This window comes from Molossus molossus, unplaced genomic scaffold (assembly GCF_014108415.1).
Source record: "Molossus molossus isolate mMolMol1 unplaced genomic scaffold, mMolMol1.p scaffold_m16_p_16, whole genome shotgun sequence".
NCBI classification, from domain to species: Eukaryota; Metazoa; Chordata; class Mammalia; order Chiroptera; family Molossidae; genus Molossus; species Molossus molossus.
The window spans coordinates 2,569,950-2,593,028 of record NW_023425351.1 but is presented as its reverse complement, the minus strand read 5'-3'; the positions used below and the strand labels follow the sequence as shown (position 1 = coordinate 2,593,028).

General features: G+C 47.9%; 1 protein-coding gene across 3 annotated transcripts in view; it reads right to left on the bottom strand.

The window, feature by feature from the left end:
- The window catches only part of WWP1 (WW domain containing E3 ubiquitin protein ligase 1), an 84,258-nt gene that overhangs the window by 29,803 nt on the left and 31,376 nt on the right, over window positions 1-23,079 (bottom strand). The window contains exons 7-12 of one of the 3 annotated variants that reach the window (XM_036263735.1): window positions 19,215-19,349; window positions 18,491-18,628; window positions 18,337-18,403; window positions 15,688-15,872; window positions 6,041-6,371; window positions 2,079-2,174 (exon numbers count right to left, since the gene is read on the bottom strand). In XM_036263735.1, the coding sequence (XP_036119628.1) occupies window positions 2,079-2,174; window positions 6,041-6,371; window positions 15,688-15,872; window positions 18,337-18,403; window positions 18,491-18,628; window positions 19,215-19,349 (952 nt within the window). The remainder of the gene's footprint in view (window positions 1-2,078; window positions 2,175-6,040; window positions 6,372-15,687; window positions 15,873-18,336; window positions 18,404-18,490; window positions 18,629-19,214; window positions 19,350-23,079) is intronic. The other 2 variants (XM_036263737.1, XM_036263738.1) reach the window with 2 other exon arrangements.

Here is a 23,079-nt window from a genome sequence, read left to right as displayed (position 1 = left end):
ATCGAGCAGGCTTCTGACCAGCAGACTGCACACAGTACGCCTGCAGTACACCACAGCCACGGCCACATCGAGCAGGCTTCTGACCAGCAGACTGCACTGTGTGCCTGCAGTACACCACGGCCACCGCCACATCGAGCAGGCTTCTGACCAGCAGACTGCACACAGTGTGCCTGCAGTACACCATATCCACGGCCACATCGAGCAGGCTTCTGACCAGCAGACTGCACACAGTACGCCTGCAGTACACCACAGCCACCGCCACATCGAGCAGGCTTCTGACCAGCAGACTGCACACAGTACGCCTGCAGTACACCACGGCCACCGCCACATCGAGCAGGCTTCTGACCAGCAGACTGCACACAGTGTGCCTGCAGTACACCACGGCCACCGCCACATCGAGCAGGCTTCTGACCAGCAGACTGCACACAGTACGCCTGCAGTACACCACAGCCACCGCCACATCGAGCAGGCTTCTGACCAGCAGACTGCACACAGTACGCCTGCAGTACACCACAGCCACCGCCACATCGAGCAGGCTTCTGACCAGCAGACTGCACACAGTGTGCCTGCAGTACACCACGGCCACCGCCACATCGAGCAGGCTTCTGACCAGCAGACTGCACACAGTACGCCTGCAGTACACCACGGCCACCGCCACATCGAGCAGGCTTCTGACCAGCAGACTGCACACAGTACGCCTGCAGTACACCACAGCCACCGCCACATCGAGCAGGCTTCTGACCAGCAGACTGCACACAGTGTGCCTGCAGTACACCACAGCCACCGCCACATCGAGCAGGCTTCTGACCAGCAGACTGCACACAGTACGCCTGCAGTACACCACAGCCACCGCCACATCGAGCAGGCTTCTGACCAGCAGACTGCACACAGTACGCCTGCAGTACACCACAGCCACCGCCACATCGAGCAGGCTTCTGACCAGCAGACTGCACACAGTGTGCCTGCAGTACACCACAGCCACCGCCACATCGAGCAGGCTTCTGACCAGCAGACTGCACACAGTGTGCCTGCAGTACACCACAGCCACGGCCACATCGAGCAGGCTTCTGACCAGCAGACTGCACACAGTGTGCCTGCAGTACACCACAGCCACGGCCACATCGAGCAGGCTTCTGACCAGCAGACTGCACACAGTGTGCCTGCAGTACACCACAGCCACCGCCACATCGAGCAGGCTTCTGCTGGCTATTTGCCTACTCTCCATTGGCGACCTGAGCGGCAGGCACAGTCCCACCGTCCCACCTGCCACAGCTGTCAGGTGCAGCTCAGAAATGAGCTCGATCCATTCCAGCCTCAGTGCTCGACACCCTGACGCTGCTTCCAGGGACACACATGGAGCGAAGTGAACCCTCTCCCGGTACCTGAGAACCGAATGCCCTTCCCTGTTTCTGCACTCCTGGGCACACCTGTCCTCCAGAGTCCACTGTGGTCACGGATTTACACAACAATCTCGGAATCCTCTCAGCAACCAATCTCCCAGAGAATGTTCCTTGCCTTGACTTTCACGACATGGAATGTGCTTGCGCTGGTGGACAAGGATGGCAAGTGGCAAGGATGACAAGGAAAATGCAAGACGCAGGCGGAGTCGGGGCGCTATGAATAATGACCAAGGGGCTATCGCAGGGGGTGCTCAGGAGATGAAGACACAAAAGGGAAGACCAGAGATATCAGTCTGTGAATGCCTGCAGGGACTGGGTGACCGCAACCTCTATTATGTCAGCCACACGTAATGCAGCTCACTGTGGCAACTTCGTGGGCCGTGAACCACACCACCATCTACCAGGAGATACCTTGGAGCAACGGGGTCTGTATCACTATCTATGAGAACCATGTGGATAAACTGCCTTTCATTCCCTATAACGTAAACAGGGATGAACACTGGACCAAACTCTGCAGTGACCCTCAGTAACGCATTCCAGCGTTTGACAAGCTCTCAGCAAGCCCTTCTGGCAACGTAAGGAGACAGTACACAGAATGAGAGACTCTTGTTGTCATAGAAAGTCAATGTGAAACCACATGTTTGATCAAACAGCCGAAGACAGCGGATTGCACCCTACCCTGGGGGCAAAGGCTGTGGCCTCTCCCACGTGGTCGTCCGCGTGTTGTGATCCACGTAATAGGTTCTTCCATGAGGGTCTTTCCTCTGCTCCCACCTTAGGAAAAAATGCAAAAATATCTGTAAATAACAACAAATAACACAATATGAAACACATTCCTTCTTATAGCCAGGGAAGTTACAAATAAACTTCACTTTAAAAGCCTACATATATGTCATAACATTGTTTCTTTTCTCAATTATTAGTGCTTTTTAAGTTCTTGAATGTTTTCTTTCTCATTAAGGCTGCTGAAAACTCAGTAAATATAGTTAGCATATTACAGAATGTAATATGTAAAGTTTTTGAAAGATACTAATTTATAGAGTTTCAAATAATGAGAAAAGAAATTTAATCAAAGGTAGAGGAACTTTCAGTCTAATATCAAGCACAAGGCACAAAATGTCAGTGATGTAACATCCACCTTTGCCTGCAATTTCAAAACCACCTGTGTGACAGATTTCGGCAGAAACTGCCTGGAAGAAGTGGGCGGGGTCCCTGCTCCACCAGCTCCCCCTCGGTGTGCACCCAGGTCTCTTCTCTTCTCACAGCTGTCCCTCTCTGGTTTGGGTTGGCTGCGAGTCTGCAGAAACCCCGTTCTACCTTCTCTCCTCCACCCTGAAGACTCACCCTTTACTCCCCACCCTCTTGTTCTCTTCTGCGACCCCTGCTTCTTCCCTCCAGTCTTTCCTTAATGTGATACAGAAGAAACATACAAAATAAAAACCTGGTAGTTCTCAGTGTAACATTCTTGTATTCAATTTAAAAGTAGAATAAATAGAAAATACTTCTCTTTCTCTTAAACACAGGGACCCAATTACATTTTATTTCTTTTTGATCAGCGGGGCCTTTGATGCCATTTCCCTGTGCAACAACCACACACACTAACTCTGTTCCCGGAACAAAGTACACAGATGAGGCTGTCCATGTCTTCCCTGTATGTGCACATACACGCACGCACACATGCACTAACACGTGTGACAGGCCCTTCCTTACATGACTGAGCTAGGCAGACAGCACTGTCCCCTCCCTGCCCTCCCACCTTCTTCCTTCTCTGGTCCCATCTTCACTAACTGCAGGGACTCGTCTGCTGAGTCGGGCACGGGAACCCTTCCCACTTCTCAGACCCAGCTCCCGGGACCGAGCCCTTCTCCTGCCCTGCCTGGTTTCGGAGCACACGGGTCCTGGCAGCTTCCGGGAAGGACACCGGGCAGAAACCTGGCGGAGCCCAGGAGTCTCTCTCAGCAGTGTGGCTGGCAGAGCTCCAGGGCACAGACCATGTCCCTCAGCACTGGCCTAGCCACTGCCCCAGCTTCTCGGGGACTCTGAGGACTGTGAGACCTGCCTGCCCCTCTGTTTTTGCTTTTGTTTTGTTTTTATCCTCACCAGAGGACATCTTTCCATTTTTTGTTCAGATAGAGTGGGGGAGAGAAAGAGAGAGAAACATCAATGTGAAGGGACACATCGAGTGGTTGCCACCCGCACGACCCAACCAGGGCCGGGGACAGACTGCAACCGAGGTATGTGCCCTCAGCGGGAACCAAACCCGGGTCTCTCTGGACTACAGGCCGACACTCTAACCGCTGAGCCAAACCGGCCAGGGCCTGCCTGCCCCTCTGTAGCCTCCGGGACTGCTTAGGACTTTGTCTTCAGCCCCAATAAACTTCACTTTAAAAGCCTACATATATATTATAACATTGTTTCTTTTCCCAATTATTTCCAGACCTGAGCTTTGGCAAGTTTTTCCAATAAGAAAGCCCTGTCCTTCGGGTTGTGAGTTCTGTGGTGAATATTTTGTTAAGGATTTCCCCCATTTTCTATCTTTCTGGAACTTCTCTATCAGACCTTCTATATTACACATGTATCTTTTTGTTCTACTTTCTGAGAAATTTCTCTACCTTCATCAGCAGAATCTTCCACTGAATTAGGTTTCCAAGAGCTTTTGTTATTTGCGTATCCGTTTTATAACGTCTCGTCGTCTAACTGATGTCCTCTCTGCTCCCCTCCCTCTGAGGACACTGATGTGGCCTGGTTCTCCAAGGGGCACTTGCCAGGTTATGTGTTTTGATCTCTGCCTTTCAATGAGAGCTTCCCCTCGGATGTCTAAGAGCAGGGGACCTGAGGCTGCCTGGGGGCTGGCTCTGTGTGCTGTGGGATTAACGAAGGGGGTTTCACTGGAGAACAAGCAGACGGCAGTATTTTTAATCTCTGCTGGGAGGGGTCTTCCGTAGAAGACACCCCGTCCCAGGTGGAAGGCGCAGTCCTGGCGGCCAACACTCTAGGATTTGGCCAGGAGAGAACCAAGGGCTTTGTCCACATAAACAGCCACGAAGCCCGTTTTCAGTTTTATCCTAAGTCAACTGCAAATGTTTCCAACTTAACGTTCAAGAAGTAAGTATTCAGTAAGCACTTAATGCTGCCACTGGTTCTCACATTTTCCAAAATGAAAGATCACTCCTAGGATTTGGTTTTCACTCTACACAGAATTCACCTTTCTCAAACTCAACTGCCTGCAGCCCAGCCCGTGACACTCAGAGCCCGTCTGCAAATCTGCTGACTGTTTCCACACCACGGGAGGACGCTTGCTGTGCGCCAGGCAGTGACTATTCACATTTCATGGGGCAAGAGGCAAATTGAGATGATTATGTAGGTACAAATGTAATAAGAGAAAATTCTGCCACCCACCCCGTTTTCTGGGTGGGGCATCTGGGGTTGTGGGCAAGCTGTCGACATTCTGAGGACACAGATGCCTGGTCCAGAGTGAGAGGCCTGGTCAGTGTCATCTCTGCCCAGCGACTCCGCCTCTCCTCTCCTGGCCACTGGCCCCGCGGAGGCAACATCGAGCTGCCACTCCAGATGGTCCACCCCCAGGAGGGAGTGTCGGGGGAGAGGGTGCCTAGTGCAGCCTCGGCAGCAGGGGTGGAAGGTGCTGAGGTGGGGCATGGGGATGCCACTGCACTGGCTAGACAACTCAGCGCCGGAAAGGGAGCACGGGTGCAGGGCCTGAGGCTGGTGAGCAGAGGGAAGACGCAGATCTGAGCACTGACTGGGTTACACCTGCCAGGTCCTGTGGAGTCGGAGCCCTGGGCTCCTCATCCCGTTCCTCCTCCCGGTCACAGCTGATCCCCAGCCCATCATCACCCCGAAAGGCAACATCTACCTTAGTTCAGGCTGTTCTAACTCCTCCCTAGGACAGTGGCCCACAGCTCAGAGGCAACAACCTCCCACTGCCCTGACCACGTACAGTGGCTGAAACACTGACGTGGCCCCCACAGAACTCAGTTCCTATCCCGACTGCTCCCCTGGCTCCCCCTCAGGCCACAGGACTGCCAGCAGGACCTTCTCATGCTCAGGCGTGGCATCCTGCCCTGAACTCCCGCAGGACGAGCCGTCAGCCCCTCCGCAGGGTCTCCTCTTGCAGGGCACACCTCGCCTCCCCACTGACCCCAGCAGGACCAGGAGCTCGGTCCGAGCACAATTCGGCTCCTGTGAATGAGACTGAGCACCTGCCCCCGGCCATGCTGCGCGGACCCCGCTCCTCCTGAGAAAGCACTCGGGCCATGTCTCCTGGAGAGCCCATCCACGGCAGCTGTGTAGGGCGTCCCCCGCATCCCCAACTGTGCCGTGCGCCCGTCTCACCCGCTGGACCATGAGGTCCCTGACAGCAGGAACAGGTTCTCGCATGTGTGTCAGTGGCGGACACGTGACAGACCGGAGTCAATGGCTAAGGGCCAACCAGAGATTCTGAGGGGCAGGGAGGACAGTGGGGGTTTGAAATGCTCACAGGAAGCAGGGTGGGGGCTCCCGGGGCAGCAGGTGCAGGACGGGCTGCACGCTGCAGTGAGGGGAGTCGCAGCGCATAGAGGAGGGAAAGCCCCACACACTCGGTCAGCAGCAAGCGTCACCACACACCTGGTGGAACGTACCCCGAGGGCAGGCTTTCCGTGCCGGCGTTCCTCCCGGGCTCCGCAGCCCCGCTCAGCTGCCGGGACTTGGCAGCTTCGAAGGCAGGGCTGTTTGCAGAGGCAGAGGCGGCAGGGTCCAGGTCCGGCCCCCCGCCAACCCCAGCCCCGAGCGCTGCACCGTCCGAGAGGACACGTCCACTGGGCTCTGAGGCTGCTGACACTTCTGGAACGGGGGCCTCCTCACCAGTGATTCCAGTGTAACCTGACGATGACACACTGTCCTCGGGGGCCATGGACGGCCCTACAGCCAGAGCGCCATCAGCTGGTACAGGTGAGGACGGTTCTCCATTAACTGCAAAGGGCAAATGAACAGTCTGACACAGTGACAAGCAGCCAGCCCCCCACGATGACGCAGCACAGCCAAGGGCTCACACTGGTAAGCGTGTGAAGTGGCAGAGCGGAGTCTGGCCTCATCCTGTGAGAAGCCGAGTCTGATCTTCACCACATCACGACTGCTTATGTTTAGCTTAAAATAACAACCAACGTTCGCAGCATCTAAACTTCAAATGGATCCCCTAATCAAGACTCAAGAAAGCGAAGGGGAAGCTGTCACGAGCCACCTGTCTCTGGAGAAACCCTTGGTCTCGAATTTCCCATTTAGCACCAGCCCAGGCCCTTGGCATCCACACCTCACAGCTCTGCGGGGCTCAGGACGGTGGCAGGACACACATATGTACATCGCACTCACCCTGAGCAGGTCTGGGCCTACATTGTTATTAACCACAGACATTCCTGCAGCCCAAGGCAGGGACGCTTCCCATACCACACACTCCAAAGGCAGGAATGCCCCTCCCCCCGCACCACACACTCCAAAGGCAGGAATGCCCCTCCCCCCCGCACCACACACTCCAAAGGCAGGGATGCCCCTCCCCCCCGCACCACACACTCCAAAGGCAGGGATGCCCCTCCCCCCCGCACCACACACTCCAAAGGCAGGGATGCCCCCCCATGCCCTCCAAAGGCAGGGACACTTGCCCTGCAGGATACACTCAAACACCCTCAGATCAGGTCTAGTCATCCTGCCAACGAATGAGTTTACCAAAAAACAAACTGACCCCTTGGCCTTAGAGATCTAGGGTCATGGCTGTCACAGGGAAGGGATCAAGAACCAGTCATCTGTCAGACACAGACATGCACATTGCGCCCTCACTCCAACATAAAAACTGATTTTTAAAGTCCTTCATTCAAAAGAGGAATACCACTTGTACACTAACACCTGAAAAGGGATGACCATTCCCTGAAAACACACCTGAATTCATCCTCCCAGTAAGGCCCAACAGTATGAAAGATACTGGCCCAGTGGGTGCTGCCCACAGAGCAGGTCCAGAAGCCTTAGCAGACGGGCCAGTGGAGCGACGACAGGAGCCCTTTGTCAGACGGCACCAGCAATGATCGGACGGGCGGAAACCGCTGTGCTGGCTGGTTGCTTATCTGAGGCTACTATGGCCTGGAAGTGCAACTGCACAACCCCAAGACATGGTCCAAGTCCACGCCCTGTGGTGACGGGGCCGTCCAGGGTGGAGCGGAGGCCAGACAGGTGGCACCGTGCGCTCCCGGTCAGCTCCTCTAGGACCAGAGTCACTGTGATTGTTCAGTCAGAAAACGGAGGCACAGCATCCAGACAGGGACATCCTGACGGCCCTGGGGTTCCTTGTGGTCACTGAGACTGTCACAGGAGTGATTTAGTCTACACTTCATTTCCAGTTTCTCACGTGTGTGTTTTATTCTCCCCTTGGGATTTCAGGCAAGGACAATAAAGGGAATTCATTCCCGAAGGAAAGAGTCTCTAAAGTACCTGACACGCCCTGGCCGGTTTGGCTCAGCAGTTGGGGCGATGGCCTGTGGACCAGAGAGTCCTGGGTTCGGTTCCCGCTAGGGGCACGTACCAAAAAAATAAATGAATAAACAAATAAATAAATAAATAAAGTACCTGATAAGCTGAAGGTTGTAAATAAGATTCTACCTTTTGCATCAACACCTGAATATACCCTAATATAAAACAGCTAGAAACTGCTAGTCAATGGGTTCCTGCAGCGATTGACTCAAAACAGCCGAGTACTTTGGCAAAAAGAGCCGAGTCACCAAATTCAACATCCTTCAGATGATGGCGAACAGGGATGAAACATTTTTTTAAATCCTCACCTGAGGAGGTATTTTTATTGATTTTTAGAGAGAGAGAAAGAAACATTAGTGGTTGCCTCCCACACACGTCTCAACTGAGAATTCAACTGGCAACCTAGGTTATGTGCCCGGACCAGGAATCAAACCCACAACCTTTTGGTGAATGGAACGACACTCTGCCAGAGCAAATTCAGATACTTTTTTAAGAGGGCAGAATTAATATGCCAATTACATTCTTTTAAAAAAATTGCCGGAACTGGGAGTTTTGTGCTGAGTCACTCCTTCACAGGACAGTAGACATCTTACTAAAAGAGGCCTTCCCAAAACCCCAGGGAGAAGCAACAGCCCCTCCCTCAGAAACTGAACACCACCCAGCTGGGCAGAGAAATGCAAATTGAGGCTCGTTAATAGCCACCATCTGCCCCACCTTCTGGAAATCCTCTTACCGTGAACACCTGAGGAAGTTTTTCTTTCTTTCTTTTTTTTTTATCCTCACCCAAGGACATTTTTGCATTTATATTGAGATACAGGGGGAGGGAGAGAGGGAGGAAGAGAGAGAAACATCAATGTGAGAGAACAGCTACACTGAGTGGTTGCCACCCACACGACCCCAACCCAGAGCCGAGGACAAACTGCAACATGGTACATACCCTTTGCAGAACTGAATCCAGAACTCTCTGGTCCACAGGCTGACACTCTAATCACTGAGTAAACTGGCCAGGGACTGAGGGAGTTTTTCATTCAGCTGAGGGCTACAACACAAGGCTCATCAAGTAACTGAGACTAATAGCCGCCAGGCAAAAAGCTAGAGGATAACTGAACCTTTCTTGGCCTTGAAAATCTACCCGGGGAAGTAAGACTTGACCATGGTGTTTAATGTGAGTCCTCACACACTCATCCAAACCAGTGGAGTGAGCCACAAACAGCAGAACACCAACACCCACAGGGAAAATTTGGCAGGCTCCAAAATCCACTGAGACAGCCAAAATGGGTAAAACAAAGAAACAAATCCCAAATAAAAGAATAAGAGAACTCTACTGAACATGACATAAATGAAATGCAGTTAAGCAAGTTATCAGAGGTAAAGTTCAGAGCAATGATAATGAGGTAGCTCAACACCATTAGTAAAAATATAGAAACACTGAAAACCAACCAACTAGAAGTAAAAAATGATACAGTAGAAATAAAGAACACACTGAAGAAATAACCAGCAGAGTAGAAGAAGCTGAGGACCAAATCAGCGAATTAGAAGACAGGGTAGAAAAAAATCACCCTATCAGAAAACCGGAAAGAAAAAACAATTAAAAAACAAGAAGACAGTTTAAAAAAACTGTGGGACAAGTGTAGATGTAACATCATTTGCATCATAGGAGTTCCAGAAAAAGAAAAAAATAAGTAAAGGTTAGAGAATATATTTGAAGAAACAGTGACAGAAAATTTCCTAACTTGAAGAAAAAAGGCATTCAAGTTCAAGAAACACAAAGAGCCCCAAGTAAGAAGAATCCGAACAGGCCCACACCAAAACACATCATAAATAAAATGCCAAAAATTAAAGACAAAGAGAGAATCCTAAAGGCAGCAGGAGATAAGCAACAGGTTACCTACAAAGGAGCCCCCATAAGGCTATTAGCTGACTTCTCAACAGAAACACAACAGGCCAAAAGGGAATGACATAAAGTATTCAAGGTCATGAAAAACAAGGATCTGAATCCAAGACTACTCTTATCCAGCAAAGCTATCATTCAAAATAGAAGGTGAAATAAAAAGCTTCCCAGACAAAAAAAGGCTAAGGAAATATATTAGTATCAAACCAGCACTGCAAGAAATGTTAAAAGGACTGCTGTAATTAGTAGAAGAAAGAGGAAGAAAAAGATAACCACAATAAACAACAATGGCAATAAATAAGTACATATCAGTAATAACCATATATATATATGTATTAACCATACACACACACACACACAAAATGTAACGTTATAAAATAAGAGAAGTAAAAAAAAAGAATGAAGCTCTTTAGGTAATAATTTTAAATAAATTGTAAGATATATCAAGTGGAAGAAAATAATAATAACCTTCAATGAAAATGGATTGAATGCTGTGATCAAAAGACAAAGAGTAGCTGACTGGATAAGAAAGCATAACTCATATATATGTTGTTTACAAGAGACCCACCTCACAACAAAAGATTCACATAGGTTGAAAGTGAAGAGATTAAAAAAAAAAAAATCGTCCAAGCAAACAGAAAGGAAAAAAAGGTGGGGTAGCAATACTCATATCTGATAAAATAGAGGAAGGCTATAACTAGAGACAAAGAAGGCCACTACATAATATTGAAAGGAACTATCCAACAGGAAGATATAACCTTGGTAAACATATATGCACCCAATATAGGAGCACCAAAATATATTAAAAATCTTCTGGAAGACTTCAAAGGAAAATCAACAGCAATACAATCATAGCAGGGGTCTTCAACACCCCGCTGACATCACTGGATAGATCCTCTAGATAAAAGATTAACAAGGAAACAGAGACTCTAAATGAAGCACTAGACCAAATGGATTTAATAGATATCTACAGAGAATTACACCCCAAAACTACAGAATACACATTCTTCTCAAGTGCACATGGGACATTCTCAAAGACAGACCACATGTTAGAACACAAACTAAATCTCTACAGGTTCAAGAAGATTGAAATCATATCAAGCATCTTCTCAGATCACAATGGCATGAAACTAGAAATCAATTACAACAAAACCACACAAGGATATTTGACCACATGGAGACTAAAAGCATGTTACTAAACAATGAATGGGTTATGAAAGAGAAAAGAAAGACATTTAAAACGTCCTGGAAACCAAATAAAATGAACACACAACAACACAAAATTTGTGGGATGCAGAGAAAGCAGTTCTGAGAGGGAAGTTCATAGCATTACAGGCCTACCTCAAGAAGCAAGAAAAATCTCTAACTGACTATCTATCCTCACAACCTAAAGAACTAGAAAGCAAACAAAAGGAAAACCCCAGAGCAAGTAGAAGGAAATAACCAGTAAAGATCAGAGCAGAAATAAACAACATAAAAACCAAAAAAAAAAATTCAAAAGATCAATGAAACAAAAAGGTGGTTCTCTGAAAGATAAACAAGATTGATGGACCCTTAGCTAGACTCACCAAGAAACAAAGAGGACCCAAATAAACAAAATCAGAAACAAAAAAGGAAAAGTAACAACCCACACCACAGAGGATCGTTAACAAATACTATGAACAATTATACTGCAAATACAAAGGATCGTTAACAAATACTGTGAACAATTATACGGCCACAAACTGTACAATCTAAGCAAAATGGACAAATTTCTAGAAACACATAGTCTCCCAAAATGGAACCAGGATGAGATAGAAAACTTGAACAGACCAATTACAACTAAGGAAATTGAAGATGTAATCAAGAAACTCCCAGCAAACCCAGGCCCGGATGGCTTCACAGGGGAGTTTTACCAAACATTCAAAAAAGAAATAACACCCATTCTCCTCAAACTATTCCAAAAAATTCAAGAAGAAGGAAGACTTCCAAACTTGTTTTATGAGGCCAGCATAATTCTAATTCCAAAACCAGATAAAGACACTACAAAGAAAGAAAACTACAGGCCAATATCCCTGATGAACATAGATGCCAAAATCCTTAAAATATTAGCAAATTGAATCCAGCAATACATCAAAAAAATTATTCACTGTGACCAAGTGGGATACATACCAGGGATGCAAGGCTGGTACAATATTCACAAATCAATAAATGTGATACACCACATAAACAAAATAAAAGACAAAATAATCATATTAATACATGCTGAAAAAGCATTCAACAAAATCCAGCACCCATTTCTGATAAAAACGCTCATCAATGTGTGAATAGAGGGATCATATCTTGAAATAATAAAGGCCATATATGAAAAACCTACACCAACATCATACTCAATGGACAAACACTAAAAGCATTTCCCTAAAGAACAGGAACAAGACAGGGATGTCCATTTTCACCACGCTTATTTAACATAGTACTGGAAGTCTTAGCCATAGCAATCAGACATGAAGAAAAAATAAAGGGATCCAAATTGGAAAGGAGGAAGTGAAACTATTATTTGAATATGACATGATATCGTACATAGAAAACCCTAAAGACTCCATCAAAAACCTACTAGATTTAGTAAACAAATTTGATAAGGTAGCAGAATTCAAAATTAACATCAAGAAATCAATGGCACTCTTATACACCAATAATGAACTCACAGAACAAGAAACTAAAAACAAAACAAAACAAAAATCCCATTTACTATTGCAGCAAAAAAAATGAAGATACCTAGGAATAAACTTAACTAAAGAAGTAAAGAACCTATTTGCAGAAAAGTACAGGACATTGAAAAAAGAAATAGAGGAAGATATAAAAAAGTGGAAGCACACACATTGTTCATGGATTGGAAGAACTAACATCATTAAAATGTCCATACTACCCAAAGCAATCTATAGATTCAATGCAATCCCCATCAAAATACCAACAACATATTTCACAGAACTAGAACAAATACTTCAAAAGTTTACATGGAATGAAAAAAGACCCCTAAATGCCACAGTAATCTTCAAAATAAAGAACAAAGTAGGAGGGATCACAATACCAGGTATCAGATTATATTACAAAGCCACTGTAATCTAAACAGTTTGGTACTGTAACAAGGAACAGGTATATAGATCAATGGAACAGAACAGAGAACTTGGAAACTGACTCAAGACATTATGCTCAATAAATATTTGACAAAGGTGGCAAGAGCATACAATGGAGTAAAGACAGTTTCTTTAATAAATGGTACTGGGAAAATTGGACAGCTACACGCAAAAAAAATGAAACTAGACCACCAGCTTACATCATACACAAGAATAAACTCAAAATAAATAAAAGACTTAAATGTGACTCATGAATCCATAAATATCCTAGAAGAACATGTAGGCAACAGATTTTCAAACATCACACGCAGCATAATTTTCACTGATACAATGCCTGGGGCAAGAGGAACAAAGGAATAAATGAACACATGGGACTACATCAAACTAAAAAGTTTCTGTAAAGCAAAAGAAACTAGCATCAAAATAGAAAGAGAACCCACTATATGGGAGAGCATAACTGCCAATCATACATCAGATAAAGAGTTAATTTCCAAAATATATAGAGTACTCATAAAACTCAACAAAAGGAAGACAAAGAACCCAATTAAAAAATGGGCAGAGGACCTAAACAGACACCTATCCAAAAAGGACATACCAATGGCCAAGAGGCATATGAAAAAATGCTCAACATCACTAATCATCAGAGAGATGCAAATTAAAACAATGAGGTATCACCTCACACCTGTCAGAATGGCCGCCATCAACAAATCATCAAACAACAAGTGCTGGCAAGGGTGTGGAGAAAAGGAAACTCTAGTACTGCTGTTGGGAATGCAGACTGGTGCAGCCACTATGGAAAACAATATGGTGTTTCCTCAAAAAATTAAAAATTGGTCTGCCATTTGATCCAGTGATCCCACTTCTAGGAATATACCCTAAGAAGCCTGAAACACCAATCAGAAAGAATATATGTACCCCTATGTTCATAGCAGCACTATTTACAATTGCTAAGATCTCGAAATAGCCCTAGTGTCCATCAGTAGATGAGTGGATAAAAAAGCTGTGGTACATCTACACAATGGAATACTATGCAGCTGTAAGAAAGATCTCTTATCCTTTGAGATGACATGGAGGGACATGGAGAGCATTATGCTAAATGAAATAAGCCAATCAGAGAAAGACAAAAACCACATGATCTAGCTTATTTGTGGAATATAATGAACAAAACAGACCCAGAGACATAGAAAGGAATACGATTCAGTCTGACAAACCTCGGGGGGCGTGGGGAGGAGGATGTATGAGATAAACCAAAGAACTTATATGCATGTATGAGTAACCAATGGACATAGATAACAATCCTGGGGGGAAGGGGGAGGCGGGATGGGGAGGAGATTGTCTAGCAGGGAAAAAAGAGAGTACTCATAAAACTCAACAAAAGGAAGTAACTCAACATCTGTAGCAAAAATAAATAAAAATTGGGAAAAAAAATTGCCTGGGCAGTGTGGCTCAGTGGATCAAGCATGGTCCCATGGACTGAGAGGTCCCAGTTCAATTCTTGGTCAAGGCACATGTCCGGGTTGTGGGCTTGATCTCCAGTAGGGGACTTGCAGGAGGCACCTGATAGATGTATCTCTCTCACATTGATGTTTCTATCTCTCTCTCTAAAAAACAAAATCAATAAAAAAAAGCAAACATTAATAAAATAAAAAGTTCAGCCCGGCTGGTGTATCTCAGTGGCTGAGCATCAACCCATGCACCAAGAGGTCGCCAGTTCAATTCCTGGTCAGGACACATGCCTGGGTTGTGGGCCTAATCCCCAGTGGGAGGCATGCAGGAGGCAGCCAATTGATGTTCCCTCTCATTGATGTTTCTATCTCTCTTTCTGTCCCTCTAAAATCAATAAAGAAAAAATTTTTTTAATTAAAACAAATTAAAAGTTCATGTCAGTTTCCGTGTTTACAAAAATTTTCAGGATAATACATGGTAAATATCCCCAACGTGAGTTTAAATGCAAATAGTCTCATCTATAAATCCATCTCTTTTCATTTAATCACTTCTCTATGTTTCTACTTTTGAAAATTTTGTCATAGAGAGCAAAGGAAAGAACACAGGCTCTAGAACCAAGAGCCTATGACTCCCACCCAGTACACCTGCTAGTCATCTAAGCAAGTCCTAAAATGTTTGTCTTTCAAGAGATTCGCCTGAGAGACTTAATATATAAAGATCAAACAAAAAATAATTCATGAAATTTATAGCTGATTTATTTCACTGACCAAAGAGGATCAGAGAAATCTTCCTCCCATAATAGATAACAGTTACTCTTGAAAAATATAAAACGCTCTGAGAGCTAAACCCGCTTATAGTACATTTTTCTACCAAGTTACATGTCAAGAAATAAATTCTGTGTACTAAAAATCAGGTTAAAAGAGCCACTTATTACTAACAAATCAATAAATTCACTTAACTTCTTTTAGAAATATACTCCCTATTATGAATCACATAGTATTTTAGTGGCAAAAAGTCTAAAAACGAGCTACCTGCCTAGTGAAATGTGTTGTGATCTCTAAACTAATATATTTTTGGCATATTTTCCTAAGTAATGTAGAAAATTCAAAACTATTTCCAAAAAATTCCAGGTACTGCAACGTTCAAACTCCTGTCCCGTCACTGAGGACAGACGGCACAGTGAGGAGTGCGGCACAGACACGCGTCACAGGGACACAGCCTGTCAGGACACTGTACACACTCCTGTCCCGTCACTGAGGTTGTGTGGCACAGACACAGGTCACCGAGTCCCGTGGACACAGCCAGTCAGAACAGCGGAGCTTACCAGTGTCACTGGCAGGCTCAGGCGTGCGTGGTCGTGGGGCTGGGGGGTTCTGGGGCCTGGCCGCACCCTGAGATGGAGAGGACGGTGCGCTGTCTCCGTTCACCACACGGGAACAGCAGGAGTCCTGCACCACAGTGTTGGTAAGTACGTGGTTATCTATTCTGTTGGGACCTTCAGCAGCCAACCTGTAAAACAAAAACATGCCTGACTTCAATGAGTTCAGTACAATTAAGTAACTTTTGATCAGAATTTTCAATAAAAAGTTACTGAATTCTTAACATTGAAACAAAATGAGAGGTCCAGAGAGTAATGAATACACAGCATGCTTTTTACATAAAAATAAAATTTTGGTTCTAAGTGTGTCCCATACTAGCAGATAACTAACCCTACGCTGAAAAACATAACTATACAAAATCAAAATTAGGTCAGTCCCTCGAAATAATGTTCAATTGTACATTTTAAATATTCAAGTCTAAGAATATTAATCTTTGTTTATAATCCTCTGAAAGTATCTTCAAAATGCTTGTGAAACATAAAAATCCATTTCAAACTATTGGAATTTTATTCAACAGAGGAAAGGTCTTCAAATGTTGACTATAAATTATTACAAAGCACTGGAATGTGAGCTCTTCCGGCTCAGGTACTCTTAACCAATGCTCAGCAATCATAACTCACACCCGATGTCTGAAGACTGAGGCAAACAGAAACCACAGCCCCAGAAGCACGCGTTCCGCGTCCCCTGCCGGAGGACAGTGGTTGGGCGATGGGGACCGCTTCTCAACAGCCCCTGTGCCCCCACAGCCTGGCCACAGACTTTGTTTTCTTTTAGAACTGAGGTGAGACTGTGTCCCTCCCTTCTGAAGGAGACCCAGACTTCTCACCATACCCAGCACTGCTTTCAGAGCCCCCCCTCTGCCTGCCCCCCATCTGCCCTCTCCCTGCCCCCTATCTGCCCTCTCCCTGCCCCCCATCTGCCCTCTCCCTGCCCCCCATCTGCCCTCTCCCTGCCCGCCCTATGCCCTACTCTCCACACCCTGCACACCCACCTTGCAGGAACCCATGGCATCCGTGTCACTCAACAGAGAAAGCACACTGCGTCTTCGAGGGCTGCGCACAGTCACTGTGTCAGGCAGTAGTCAACTACAGCTATAGGAGGACTACGAGCGAGGGCTTGCTGAGCACAACCCCCCAGAAATAGCACTGCCGCTCCTCCCTCTCCACCGGACGGCTCTCTTTCAGCAGAGCTCAAATGGCACTTCCTCGGAGGTGACTCCAGGCCTCTCCCTGTCCTGTGTGACTTCACAGTGCTCGCCGCTGTCTCTGACACGCGGACTGACTTCCTGGGCTTCTGCCTGTCCCCAGGAGCAGGGCTGGGCTGGTGCTGGGACTGGTGTCCGCCCAGAGCAGGCACCCAGAGGGTCTGCTGCGTGAGAAACGCCACGCCCTCCGCCTGCCCATGTGTGTGCACAGCGGGTGTGTGGAGAATGTCTGGGCAGGTCGCTCCTGACAGGAGCCCACCAATGACTGGGACGTGCAAACCCGCCCCAGCAGCCCGGCAGGAAGTCGGGCTGAAGAGCCCACCAGCGGTTCTCCTGGGCCGCAGGGCAAATCTTTGATGCAAAACGTGTTTCTATGCAATAAACAATGTCAGCGCCAGAGGGCAGTGAGCTACACTCCTCAGCCCTCTAACATCCGATTTACACACACACACACACACACACACACACTCCGGTAAGTTTCAATGAACCTAATTGTTGTACCCTTTCAGTCCTTAATTTCTCAATGTGCACTACACCAAACACTAAACACCTTACTTAAGCCAACTGCAGACCCTCATGTTCACGTGCTCCAGGGGAACCCACAGACGGCCCCCAGGAAGGAGCATGCTGGTCAGCGACTGCCGCCTCCCAGTTCCCCAGTGCAGCGGTGGCTGTCACAGCAGTCCCGGCTATGACGCCGGGTATTCACTCCCTTATATTGATCTATTACATACCTGTACTACAATTTTAATTATTTCAAACAGAAAGCCTCTCTTAATTGCCATTAAGCGTAAATAAAAGCGTATTTTGAAATAGCAGGATGGTTTCTGAGGAACACCACGTCCTGTCTGCAGTGGTGCACAGGAGCTGCGATTGTGACAGCAAGAAGACCCCCACCCCACACGACCCCACACGGACTGATGACCACGCCTCCATGCGGCCCTAAGCCCACTCGCAATGAGAAGCAGCGCTGACAGCTACAACATGGTGCACCTCGCGCTCAGTGAGAACCAGGCACAGAAGGTCACGCGTCAACTGCATTGATATAAAACGTCCAAAACAGGAGGACTACTGAGACTGAGACAAGAAGCAGACCCATGGATGCCAGGGGCCGGGGGGGCGGGGGGGCGAGTCTCATCACAGCAGAGGGCAGGGAAGGGCACGCCGCTCTGGCCACACTGAGCGCCACCGCAGCATCCTGTGTGAGGGTGGATTTTATGGCATGTGCACTGTATCTCAACAGAGCTGCTTTTTAAACTACTTTCTTGGGAATTCAATCAAAATGACATGTTTTAAATTCTACAGGAAACTCTACACTAAGGTTATAATGAAAACTCATGTACAAAAAACATTACGTTGCTTTGCCACAAACACTACAACGCGGCTCTACCTGGTCGTCGTCCTGGCTGAAGGCTCTCCGTGTTCATGTAAGGCATCACCATTTTGCTGTATTTCTACTGAACAACAAGAAAAAAAGAAACTAGGTTTGTATATACTTCCTGCTGAATCTTTTCCTCAATGTTACACACACACAGTTAGCTTACTGGTTGGGGGTGGGCTGCAGCTCAGTAGGTTTTCTGGCTCAATCACCAATCCGTCCAGCACCACCGTTAACTCGCCAGTCTGCACTCTGCCATTCTTGTTCTCCAAGCAAAGTTTTAATTGTTCTTTCACTCTTTCCACTAGAAAACAAAAATCCTAATGTAAAAGCTTCTGCCACATACAAAAATGTTTTAGAAGTCAGAACTACACATGAAGCATGCCTCTAACTCAGCCCCTGGACTCACAGGGAAGGGTCCTCTACACTATCAATGGCCCCTCGCTACACCGGCCCACCGCCTCCCAGCCTGCCTCAGCCCTCTGCAGGCATGAACTCGGGAACACATGAGTTTCCACTCCACGTCACAGAACAATTCAAACTCGAAGAAATACATAAGCTAAAAAAGAAAAATACAAAACAGGCATTTCAGTTTTATCTAGAGTAGCAATGAGTATCTGAAGAAAACTGCACTGACTCCATTCTGTTCCACTCTCGTCCTCTCTCTCCACTCAAAGGATCTGCAACTCAAAGATTTAGCATCTTGTTCCTAAAACACTGGGCTGCTGACGCAGATCCTTGAAGAGCCTCTCCCAGCCCCTGCAGTGCAACTCTCCCGGTGAGTGCTCCCTTTCCTCTGCAAAGGTCCGCAGTCTCCTCCGCAGAGATGGGCTGGGCACAGGGTCAGTGACCCAGCCTTCTCACGGCTCTCGAAGACTCTGTGCAACCACCTTCTCCTGTCACGGCTCGTCCTGCAATTCTAACTGACACATCTCTGCAGACACGTGTTTTTCTCTGGAGCTGCCCTTGTCTCTGCGTCATGCATCTCCCTGGGATGTGTCCGGGCACCACCTTCTCTCCAGCACCTGCTTGGGGCAGGAAGATCTGCATTCACGTTTGTCGTAGGTGTTCAAGAACAGCCACCATCTCTTCAGTTACCCCCTCTACTTCACCCTCCCCTCCAGGGGTCAGCCAACCATGGTCCTGGCCAAGTCTGCCCACTGCCTGCTCTGAGCAGCCACCTTGCCCCTCTCCGTGTCCCTGCTGCTCATGCCGCGTGGCCCAGCTGAGGGGGAGCAGCAGCCTCTGCAGCCTGCAAAGCCGCTTGCACAGGAAGGGTCGCCGACCCCTGGTGCGGGCTCGCCCCTGGACCCTGCCCTCGGAGGGCGAGTGCGTCCCCGGTACTCCTCTACGAGTGCTCCCGGGCTGCTCTGACTCTGCCCGGGGTCTGAGCACACCGCAGTCCCAGCTGCGCTCCGCTACCCGGCTGTCAGCGGAAGCTCAGGGGTCTGAGAGCTGCTGCAGCAGTGTCCACAGCTCTGACTCTGCTGTACAAGGTTTTCTTGGCCTTTTTTTTAAAGGGGGACCTTGGAGACCCCACGACCTTTGTAAAAATCATCAATGCTCCAAAAACCCCCCTGTCAAGGACCTGACTGCTCTGCGGGGAGCAGACACACCATCCGCTCTTTCATAACTCTGAACGGGGACACCGGGCATAACATTTTTGAATCATTCAATTGGGGGACTATCTCATGGCTGATTCCCGCCTACACATGTAGGTGCCGCTTCTGGACAGACAGAAGCTCTGAACCAAGCATACCAAAACAACACAGGCACCTTTATTTACAAAGCCATAAATAATTAGAAATAAGAAGATAAGGTGTTAGCAAATGGAAAAATAAAGTTAAAAAATAACTCAGGTCTGATTTAAAAGATTACAGAGGTCAAAAGAATAAATCTTTAAGTTGTATGAAAAAACATTTAAGATCTTAAAGAAAATAAGGTTTATTGATTAATATATGCTCTAAGGACTTTTAAATGAAATCTAAAGAACTATTGTAAGTGAAACGTTCGGGGCACTAGAAACATAACGGCAAGCATCACAGCACTGAAGCCCTGGCAGCGGTTTCCCAGTGCTGAGAGCGTCAGCCTACTGGGTTCAATGCCAGTCAAGGCACATACCTAGGCTGCAGGCTCAATCCCCAGCCCTGGCCAGGGTGCAAGCGGGAGGCAACCAATCGATGTGCCTCTCTGTCCCCTACCCTCCCTCCCTCCCTCCCTCCCACTACCTCTAAAAATCAATGGCAAAAACAAAAAACAACAACCCCTGCCCCAAACTTTGGAGGCAACAAAGAAAGGAGATGCCAACAAAAGAGAGACAAGTAGACAAATGTAGAGATGAGACACCTAGGAACAAAGACCACTGTGATTAGACCTTAGGAATGCAATGCCAGGAGAAACACCAACAAAGGGCAGGGAATCACAATGGGAGAGAAACTGAGAAGCACAGCTCAGACGCCTCTGTGCATGTGGCCAGTGGAGAGCCCTGGGCAGCACAGCGCACAGCCCAACACCACGTGTCGGGCAGCAGCTTCCAGAGCCTGCGCGTGCAAACCCTTCACCCTCGAGCCAGAGAGAACTACATATGCCCGCACACTGCACGAGTGTCCATAACCTCCCACGGCCCTGGGACCACACAGAGCACATTTAAGGAGACGAGAAGTCCAGGTTCCACTCAGGACAGGCAGCAGCAGAAAGTACACGCTCGCACACTGCCCCTCTGGGACTCCCTTCCAGCACGAGTCTTTGCCTTTCATCCTTGTTTAGGTGGTTCTAATGTAAACATCCCTCCAATGAAAAACAAGGGCCTAACAGACAGCATCGTTGCTAACAAAAGAATGAGATAAGCCATTTCAGGTCAGTACAACCACTATGAAGACTAGTTTGGGGTGAGAGAAAGCCAGGCCATGAAGGAAAAATGTCATCTCTGTCCCAGGATGGTGGTCCAAGTTCCTTCCGTTACAGGGAGTCATTACAGAATGTTTTGATCAATAAGGGTAGTTTAGAAAAGTTATGTTCCAACAGCATTTAGACCAAAATACTGAGTCCACCCCCAGCTTGCTTCATTATTGGGGGGGGGGTGCTAGATCACTGGAACAGGCACACTCACCCATGATCGGGAAAATCAGCACCATGAAAACCCTGGGTGGCAACAGGAAACTAACTCAAATGGACTTTCTATTCCTTCCCCACAACAACTCCATGTATGTTAAAGGACTCCACAGAAAACCACACTAAACACATGGGTAATTACTAAAAACCCCAGCTGATCAGTGGCCAAGAGCCTGCTTTCAAGAGAGGACGCACAAGGTGCTCAGCAGGTGGCAGGAAGGCGAGCTGGACTGAGCGACACAGGACTGAGCTGCCCGCAGGGTCAGGAAAACCGAACCACAGTCGACGGTGTGGAAACAGCAGGCGGACTTGATTTTCCAGCCACGTGGTTTTCAACCAGGCCTGGGAAACAGGGTTCCACAGCAGCTAGGTCAGGAGCTGGGGTGTGTGCGCGAGGGCGCAGTGTGCAGTGTGCCCAGCGCTGCCGTCTTACACATGGCCAGGTTCTGAGGGAGATTCTAGCTGAGCTTCTTCAACCCTTTGGCCATCAACAGTGAACAGCACTGAAAACCCAGATGATGACAATGGTCTCTCCTTTCGAGCTGCTTATGAGTTCCATCATGTGTGTGATTTAGTTTCACAGATGGCACCTCCAAATGCTCTAACGACATTCCCCACCATGACCACCACGTCCCTTCGTCCCTGAAATTACCCTAGGCTATCACGGCCCCAAAAAGACTTCCTCTGGCCGCAGTCCCCGCCGGCGTGTGGCAACCTGCCTCCGAGGGCCCCGCCTGTCTTCTACACTCTCATACATAGACCCAGGCTCTTCCGGACCCGCACCGGAGCCCGGTCGGCACATGGGACCCAGGCTCCTGAGGGGCAGAGCTGCCCTGGGTGCTGCTCTCGGGTGCTCCACCCCCTCCAGGGCCCTCCGTGTGACTGCAGCCCTGTGCACCCTGCCTCAGGTGCAGGCGACACGGCACAGCCCACCCGGAGCCCGGTGCACATAGGCCCCACCACACCGGTGCTGGGCATCCGACACTTTCTGGACACCACACACCTCAGACACACAACACCCCTTATTAATGCCCTGCCTCCCCCCCCACCACCACTCCCCCACCCCGGTCAGTGAATAAACTCTTAGTTGGCGGCAGGGAAAGAGGAATATAAAAACACTAAGTCGTCATGTCTACGTCTCGTTATTGGTTCATAGGTAGTGTTGCTTGATTTGCTTTTTAAAAACTGCCCTGGTTGCTTTGGCTCAGCCGTCAGAGCGTCGGCCCGCGGACCAAAGAGTCGAGGGTTCAATTTCAGCCAAGGGCACATACCTCGGTTACAGTTCATCCCTGGCCCTGGTCGGGGTTGTGCAGGAGGCAACAAGTCAATGTGTCCCTCTCACATCAATGTTTCTCTCCATCCCTCCCTCCCTCCCAGTCTATCTGAAGATAAATAGAAAATTTCCATGGATGAGGATTAAAAAAAAAAATCCTAAAACATCCCCCAAATTGAACTAGAGCTCATTGAGTGGTGCCAAACTAAAATCCAAGCCCAGTCCTGAGCCAAGGGGTTGAAGGAAAAGCAGCCAAGACCTGGAACAAGTACAGTGTATTTTTACATTCGGTAAGGCTACCTACGGCCCTACCAATTCTCTCTTACTTCTCATCAAAACCAGGCACCTAGGAATCTGACCACCATGTTGTC